General features: G+C 37.4%; 1 protein-coding gene across 1 annotated transcript; it reads right to left on the reverse strand.

The window, feature by feature from the left end:
- Positions 1-2,655: 2,655 nt before the first annotated feature.
- Positions 2,656-7,575, reverse strand: LOC145229668 (uncharacterized). Its single transcript, XM_080095003.1, has 2 exons — positions 7,482-7,575; positions 2,656-6,895 (listed from the first exon to the last, which is right to left on the reverse strand). The coding sequence occupies exons 1-2, from the start codon at positions 7,573-7,575 to the stop codon at positions 3,075-3,077; spliced, it is 3,915 nt and encodes a 1,304-aa protein (XP_079951129.1). The 3' UTR covers positions 2,656-3,074.
- Between the last annotated feature and the right edge of the window lie 1,533 nt (positions 7,576-9,108).

Genomic DNA, 9,108 nt, shown 5'->3' on the forward strand with positions numbered 1-9,108 from the left:
TGCTCAAGTGTTGGTGAAGGAAACTGATTTTCACAAGCGAAGTTTCCTAGAGTCTTGGAACATCCATTCACGCGCCAACACAATGAACGTTAAAACAGATGTTCTAATGCCGATAAATTATCGGTCGCTTTTACACCACTGAGCTTGTTTTATCGCTACGGTGGTGCGAGTTTGCAGCCGCGTGATCTTGTTATCGCTGTTTTACATGTGTGTGGTTTGCATTTTGTCGCTTTAAAAGAAATTTGTCCTGCAAGTTATGTCATTATCCTGATGAAGGCGTCTTGTATAGGACGTCGAAACGTCGATTGTTTACAATAAAACTGCTGGATGAGCAATACTTAGTCATGAATTATTTATTAGGCTACTGGCAAATTTTGGGAAACCGCTGGAGAAATTTGACACCTTAAAAAAACACGGACATGCGTATACATTAAAGCCCCGAAAACACCGAGACAACAAACTTAATGGAGAGTTGGTCTTGACTTAAACCATGCGTTTTATGGCTGTTTAACATTAGGTCAGGTCCAGCAACTGGCTACTTAGCTAGTTAAATTTATTTAAATAAATACTGACACAAAGTGTAATGTCAGGCCTTTTTTTAATAAACGACAAAGTACACTTTTAATATTCATGCGTATGGTTAGAAGATTTTTTACAGACCTAGCATAGGGGCACGACTCTTCCACATTTTCTTAAACATTGGTTACCGTATTGTTACCTTTGCTGTTATGCAAGTAGGCTTATGCTGTGTGCATCGATACAATCAATTTAAGAGGCTCATGGGCAAGGGACACAGTAAGAGATAGTAAAATGTGTTTAAAAATGCAAACTAAATATGAAACACACAAAGCAATACATTAAAACTGGATAAGATGCAAATCAACCTAAATACTTAATCCTTGGAAATGTGGAAATAAACCAGTTTCGTGTAGTCAAACATTAAATGCTTGTTATTAAAAAAAATTAAATTGTTGTGTTTTCACAGTGGGATAAAGTTTACTAAAACATTTAGACGTGGTGAAACAGCACTAAAATGACATATTATAATAACCATTGGGTCGTATGTACAATGCAAGCCATGCATTGCCTTAGCCAGGCTGTATAAAATATCTTTCGATAAACGTGTGTTAGTTCGAAACCTTTGGGATACTACGCAAAAAGTAAACATAAAAAGCTGTTAACACGCTTTCTCCAAGTAACATTAGTAAGCAGCATAAGATTATAATTAACCTAAAAACTTCGAACTTATATTAGGCAATATTTTAGCCGCAGCATGGGTTATGTGCTTGGAATTGTGCGATCAATACAGTTTAGAATTAGATCAAACCTCGACAGCAAGCGGCATGTTGTGTGCAAACCGCGGTTTACCAGGTCCAATGTCTACGATAATATTTACCGTTATTGTACCGAAAGGTTGAAGGCTTCTGCACAACGTATTCTGATTCGAGCTAAAAGAATTTTGAGCGGTTTTGGTCGATAAGCATGAGAAAATACATAAGCTACGAGTTAGATTAAGGTTACCACGTTATATTAGGATTTTTATCGTCACGTTATCGTTTTCTTAATTATAGACTGACACTTTGTTTTTAAAAAGTATTGACTGAATTTGCTTGGGCCTAAAGCATAGTAGCCTGGCGTGAACCTGTTCAAGCTTGAACCTTAGCAATTACGACAAAGTACTACAACAAATAAGCAACGATTTGTTGCAGAAAAAACACAAAATAAACAGCTAGTGTTGTTGGCTTTGGATGCTTCTGAAATGTTGCTGAGCATTGATACCAACACGAAATGCTAGCGGAGAGACAGCCAACTGAATGACCGAACCACATAACCAAGCTTAATTCAGAATAATAAAGGTCATCGTGAGATTTACACTGAAATCCTCTGCCTTATCAGGCTGAGCACTTGTAAACTATGCCCCAAATAATTCATGTTAAAATATACAAAGACATTAGAAAAATCTCATTTCAGGCTTTATACTTACTTTGTTAACAATGTAATGTTTTAGGTGTAGTAAATTATAGTCGCTTAAATCTCAAAGTTACAATATTTTCGGTCACGCTCAAGCATTGGTCGCGCAGGACATAGATTTTAAGAGTTATACTTCTTTGAACATTTAGAGCTCATACCAAGTACGCAAGTGATGTTTTGTTTGCTCAAACAGCTTGATTACAACATACAGATATGCAAAGACTTAAATAACTCCTTTTAAGATACCCTTCTCATCTGCACTTCGCTTAAAAAAGAGAGCAGCCTTATCGTATATTATTGTTATATTGTATTTAAATGACTCTGCCCCAAGTCTATGTAATTATATTACCTAACTTTCTCAATGTAGTAAAGTTGATGTCTTAAGATACAATCATTCCATGAGGTTCAACCGGGTTAAAGCAATGTTCGCTTAATGCTGGGATAATGCAAAGTTCACTCAACTACTTTGCAGACTAAGATAATTTAAACAGTTCGTTTTATTTGTACTAATTGCCCTTTGAAGGTGTTTAAGGGTGGAACGTATCAGTTTTGTTTAAAATACCGTTTAAATTACAGAGTGGAAAGCATATACTGCCTAAATTCAAAGCTTGGCGATTAAAAATCTATTAATTTCTTCCTAAATCCAAACCACTTATAATTGCAAGTTGCAGTCAGTATGTCAAACTCCGTGTAATAATCGACATTCCCAAACCAATTCCGAATATACGAGACACGTTATGAGTACATGTACAGAAGCAGCATATAATCCGAAAAATGTGATTTAGCGGTATGAAATAAACCCGTTTTTCACAAACATACTAAACAAATCAAGGTAGTTGCAAATCATTCTTAGTCCAAAATCAACTGTTATACGAATTTAACGAAACAAAATACTTGACACATTTCATTACGATATAAAAGTTAAGCAACATTTTTACAAACAAATACGAAATGACACCAAACGTTTTTAGATTAACTTTTAGTGTGTTGGAACACAATGAGTTTTGGCAAAAACGCCTTTTTGCGTGACATTTAAAAATCGCTTCTGAAGCCAAACAAATTTGTTTTTCAAACACATTTCAAAAATGGAAGGTTAAGTATGTTCATTGATCATTGGTAGCCAAATCCAAAAAGAATGCAATAGATGACCGAAGAACAGACAATTTTGTCATAAGCCAAAGCTTTGCTTTGAACAACTGATTCTCAATCGCTTTGGAGTAAAGCAAGGGGTTAAGGGCGCTGTTGATTGGAAGCAACAGACAAGCGCTCAAAACATAAGCATCTGGGGGCATCTTGATCCCTCCAATACTCAAATATCCCATGACACAAATTGGAATCCAGCAACAGAAGTCGGTCAGAATTAATCTGAATATTCTCTTTTGCATCTTAGAGCTAACATCAATATTTCTGGCTCCTTGCATGCGGTTACTCTGTTTGTAGATGAGAACGTATGCAATTACCATGTAGATAAACATGATGCAGTTGATTGTGATTAGAAACGTTGAATATTCCCAAGCAAATTCGTCTCTTGTGGCAAACAGACGTGGCATACAAACGCTTGTTTCTCCATAATATCCAAATTCTCCCTGGACAGAATTACGTGGAAATGACATTTTAATTGTTTGTGTTACTTCGTTCCAGCTTTCAGGCTTGATACCGGTGATTCTTTCTGCAAGAAGAGACATATTTTCTCTGGACACGAAATCACTCCTAAAGAAATAATTTGGAAACCAAACATCAGTAACAAAATATCCTGAAGCGACCTTCAGCAAAGGAGCCGTTGCCAGAAAAATAGCAGAAATCCAACAAATTAGTTCAGCAAGTAAAACTCTACAAACTCCAAGACTTCGAATTGCAAATGGTTTAAATGCTGAAACAAGACGATATGTGGTCATGGTTGTCATTGTAAAAACCGAAGCCTCTGACGATAGTACTACAAGAGCTCCAAGTCCTAAACACAAACTACTTGATCTCCATTCCTTATCAAACAAACAATACGAGCCAGAAAATCGAGCTCCTTGCACTGCAATGGTCAGTAAATAAATGCCCATGAGGAAGTCCGACACGTTAAGGTTTAGAATAAAAACGCTGGTGTTCATAAAAACGTTTTGGTCTTTTTTGGCGTAATATAAGCTACGTATAGTTGCAACAAATACAAAAGAATTTCCCCCCAATGCCAAGATAGCTGTGATCCAAAAAGTTGCTCGGTAAAATGCATTGGCAATCATTTCATTCACGTCTGCAAATGCATCTCCAGCTAAGTTTACACATTCGTCACTTCCATCAGTGCAGTCTAGAATTCCATTTTGCACCAGTTTCAGTTCAATCGACAAAGGTTGTTTATTTAAACAATAAAACCTTTTCTTTTCACATCGGCATCTGCTCTCATCGGATTTATTGTCACAATCAATAATTCCGTCACAAATATGTTTTCTGTCAATGGAGAATCTGTCCTTACTTTTGCAATAGTAGCGAGTTTTATGACAGAGCTGTACAACTTCGTCCGAACTATCGTGACAATCTACTTTTCCGTCGCACACCTGCCTTTGAGCGATGTTAATCTCTTGAGTTAAGTAACAGTAAAACAATTCCGAACAACTGGCTTCGCCAATGATGCCCAAACCGTCATTAGTTGTGCCATCACACACAAAAGGAACCATGTCCTCAAACGGTACCATGTGAGGTTTTGTGACGATTGGAAGCCTATCATTCCGGGAATGTTTGGCCGCATTTATTTTATCGTACACACTTGCACATTTTTGCCTTTCCTTGAGTTCAGGAAGGGAAATGGAGGTTTGAAAGCACTGAGTAGGTCTTTTTTGAACCATGCAATACTTCGTGTTAATTTGATCAGTACATTGCACAGTAGAAGTGCACAAAATTCCTTCCGGAGCCAGACAGTTAGAATTGTTCTGGCAGGCCATCTGATTTCGTGGACAATTACCTCTTATTTCGTTACATAAACTCTGATTTGGACATAAACATTCATCGGACATATCAAAACAATCCAACACCCCGTCACACACTTGCTTTGGTGATATAATCAACTTTTTGTCCAAGCACTGAAAACATCTGAACTGTCCGTTGACAAAACAAAGATCTGAATTATCAGAACATTGTGCCATGGAATCGTAAACGTTGGCTTGAGGCAAAACACAAACACCTTGTCTCGATGGTCCAGAACATTTGAATCCAAATCCTTCTCTGATCTCATCGCTTTTATCACTGCAACCAGTGGCCAAATCACTGAATCCATCGCAGAACGAAGAATAGGACAGCATTTGTTGATTTGCACAAGCGAACAAAACCAAACAATCATTATCGAGAAGTTTGCAGTCTGTGGTGAAACAAGTAACTTTTTCGTGTTTGCAACTGTTGATGTCATTTGCACATGACGGCTGAACTACTTTGTTGCACACTGGTGGAAAAGGTGCATGAACAAGATACCGTGCAAGTTTTTCACTTTTACAAGTTGTAACGTGAATTGTGCAAGATTTGCATGTTATGTTAGAGATTGAACAAACTTCGTCACTCATGTCGAAACAATCGTTGATTTTATCACCTAGCCAGTTAAATGGGATGCATCTACCATCAGATGGGCAATGTTTGTTACCAGGATCACATGGACATCTTGCATAAACTCCAGAGCAATTGCATGTGTGTTGTGACTCATCACTACCGTCAAAACAATCAGGATTTCCATCACACATTAAAGATTTGTCAATACAACTTCCTACCTTTCCAATGCATCGTTTCGTGCCCACACATGCACATGTAAACTGATTGGCTGGACAAGTGCAATTGGCTTCATCAGTTCCATTTGGACAGTGGGATATTCCATCACATTGCTGAAAATTGGAAATGCATCCAGGAAACCTTGTACAGGAATAAGGTTCGTAACAGGGACATTCAAACTTTCCAACTGGACAAGTGCAATTAATTTCGTCGCTCCAATCTCCACAGTCATTTTTTCCATTACATAGCCAGTTTTCGGCAACGCAACCATAAAAACCAGTGCAATTTTTCGTTTTGTAGCAATCGCATTCGTACTCGTAGGCAGGACATGTGCAGTTTTCTTCGTCACTCCAATCTCCACAATCATTTCCTCCATCACATTGCCATTCCTTTCCAATGCACCCATAATCATGAATGCAGTTTTTTGTTTTGTAGCAATCGCATTCGAACTCGAAAGCCTGACAAGTGCAGTTTACCTCATCACTCCAATCTTCACATTCATTTTTTCCGTTGCATTGATTTGTTTTATGAATACATCCTTTGAGCCAAGAACAGTTTTGTGTTTTATAACAATCGCATTGAAATCGGTCAGCTAAACAGGTGCAATTTGCTTCGTCACTCCAATCTCCGCAGTTGTTTATTCCATTACATTGCCAGTCCTTGCCAATACAACCATAATCAAAACTGCAGTTTTTTGTTTTGTAGCAATCACATTCAAAGGTTCCAGCTGGACATGTGCAATTGATTTCATCGCTCCAATCTCCACAGTCGTTAAATCCGTCGCATTGATATTCTTTCTTAATACATCCCCCAACCCATGTACAGTTGTGTGTTTTTAAACAAGGGCATTCAAAAGTGTCAGCTGGACACGTACAATTAACTTCATCGCTTTTATCCACGCATTCTATCCTACCATTGCACTTCACATCGCTAGTCAAACATCCAGTTTTTCCTTTGCAAGTATTGTTGAAGCAATTACATTGAAACTTATCTTTTGGGCAAATATCATTAAACTTGTCACTCCAGTCGCCACAGTGGTTGACCCAATCATTAATATTTGACATTGGTATGCATCCCGGCATGTCCAAGCATCGCCCAAACTTGTGACAAGCACATTCGAACATTGAAGAAGGACAGGTGCAGTTGGGACTGTTGTACGGGTACTTGCATAAGGAGAGATTTTCCGGTTCTGCAAATAAAATACCAATATTTCGAAAATTAAAACAAAACCAATAAGAAAATATATACAGCTTATAGAAGTGTCCCCCCAAAAAATTGTTGGTTTGTTTTGTTATTGGTTATCCTTGCAATAAGTTATTACCAAAACTAAAAAGGTGCAGCCAAATTCCTTTTACTTACAATCTAAACTTATTTACTGCTAAAACTTGTATGCAAATGCGGTTGTATACACACAAGTTGGAATTGAGATTTAAAGCGAATTTGAAACTTCCTAAAATCAAATAGTTTTAATTCTCAAACTGTGCGTCGCGACGCCCTGGTGCGTCGTTTCAATTTTCCAAGGGCGTCGCAGAATAGTTCCGTTTCGTGGCTTTTTGTTGTGCTATCAACAAAGATCACTTTAAAAATAAGTTTCCTCATCAACTTTTCTTTGCTGGCGCGTCGCAAATCCAGAAACACTTTTCCAGAAGCGTCGCAACAAAAAACGTTTAAGAACCACTTCACTACAGGTTGGTAAATCACTAGTTTTAAGCTCTCTTATTGACACACAATTCATTTGAACTAGAAACATACAGCAAAACAAAACCATTTCTTACTTGTGAAAGAACGAGGAGCGAGAGTAAGATCCTCGCCTGGACATTCACCTTCCACGCATCCGATCACAAATAATAGGAGTAATAACCACAACATGGTTGTCTACGATTTCTATGCGAAAGCTGTTGTTGTAAACAATACGTAACGTTAAATGTTTGTGGTGACATGACTCAGAGTTGATTCGCAACAACATTTGGAGTTTAGAAAGTCAAATACATACAAACAAGAAAATTTATTAAAACATTAAGTTCTTATGAATTAAGTTCATCCTTATGAATTCAAGATAAATATATTTCGCCTATGCGGCATCATGGGCATTCAATAAATTTGATTTAATAAAATTAAGCATAAGGTTCATTAAGGTTCACAAAAAATCTGGACGGACCAAAAATGTCTTAATGAAAGATTAAAACATTTGTATGTTAAAAAATGCAAGGAGATTAAAACATCACCATTCGGCAGAAATGTTTCGAAACTGGGGTGCGTACTTCTGTAAACCTAACAAAACAGACAGTCCAACCATTTAAATATACAATGATAATAATATATTGTACATAGACGATAGTCCACGATATTTGAACTGCTTATTATATTCAAAATTACGTTCTTAGAAGTAACCCTATCCTTCTATTTTTTAGTCTCCTGATATAGTAACAAATAACCAACTCCCGCTTGTACGCTTAGAACTCTGACTTTAGTGCTATCGTGACCCACTTAACTAGCGTATTTAAGCAAGGCTACGTATATTCGTTCTTTAAAACTAAGTTGTTGTTTTATAATTTTGATGAAAACCGCCGTTTCCATCCAAAGTCCAATTATCTTAACCAAAGGTAAACTGAACTCTCTCATGCACAAGACCGGATGTTAGTCAGTTTATTATTGTCTTAGCCACAAAGTCAGACGGTCATAGTCTATAAAATGGAATAAACGTATGCATTTTTGCATTGATAAATGAGTCATTGTTGCACAGCACGTCAAACCATTTGTTCATACGCTATACCAGAGGTCGCCAACCTTTACCACCTAAAGAGCCATTCGGACCCGTTTTACATCGTAAAAATACACTGGAAGCCACAAAGTAATATGTAAGGCCAGTGTTTTGGGGGACCGTTTCGGTCAAATTTCTCCAGCGGTTTCCCAAAATTTGCCAGTAGCCTAATAAATAATTCGTTTAAGCAAATATGGCTATTTTTGGGGATATAAAATGAAACACTTGCGGTCTCTTAAAACTACTTAGCGGTCACCCAAACCAAACCTTAAAAAAAACCTGTGTAAGGCCACTACATCCAACGTTTTTTGACGTTTATTGGTGATTTGTTTGTCTTTTTCTAACACGTACTGTTAGTTGTTACACAAATATAAACAAACAGGTATTGTTGGCTTACACACACACTGCGAACAAAAACTGTATCCCACTTTGTGTATTGTCCTGCGCGCCTCCAGTATGCCTCTTTCATTTTTCACGTATCATGACACGCGGTTGTAGGTAACTACTAGAAGGGAGGTAGGCTACGGTCATGTTATTGCAGTGGAATTTTTATTTTTTGCTTTTGTAATCGGATCATCAAAAAATCCGCAATTGAATGTTGTAAACAATGATAATTACAAAATCTGCGCCGCATCAGAGGG

Source organism: Phallusia mammillata, chromosome 5 (genome assembly GCF_965637545.1).
Source record: "Phallusia mammillata chromosome 5, kaPhaMamm4.hap1.1, whole genome shotgun sequence".
Taxonomy (NCBI): Eukaryota; Metazoa; Chordata; class Ascidiacea; order Phlebobranchia; family Ascidiidae; genus Phallusia; species Phallusia mammillata.

Bases quoted from the DNA above. Each gene is read 5' to 3' on its own strand.
- LOC145229668 (XM_080095003.1), bottom strand. From the start codon at position 7,575: ATGTTGTGGTTATTACTCCTATTATTTGTGATCGGATGCGTGGAAGGT. The intron at 6,896-7,481 runs GTAAGAAATGGT...TTTTATTTGCAG, and splicing joins CGCTCCTCGTTCTTTCACAA to AACCGGAAAATCTCTCCTTA.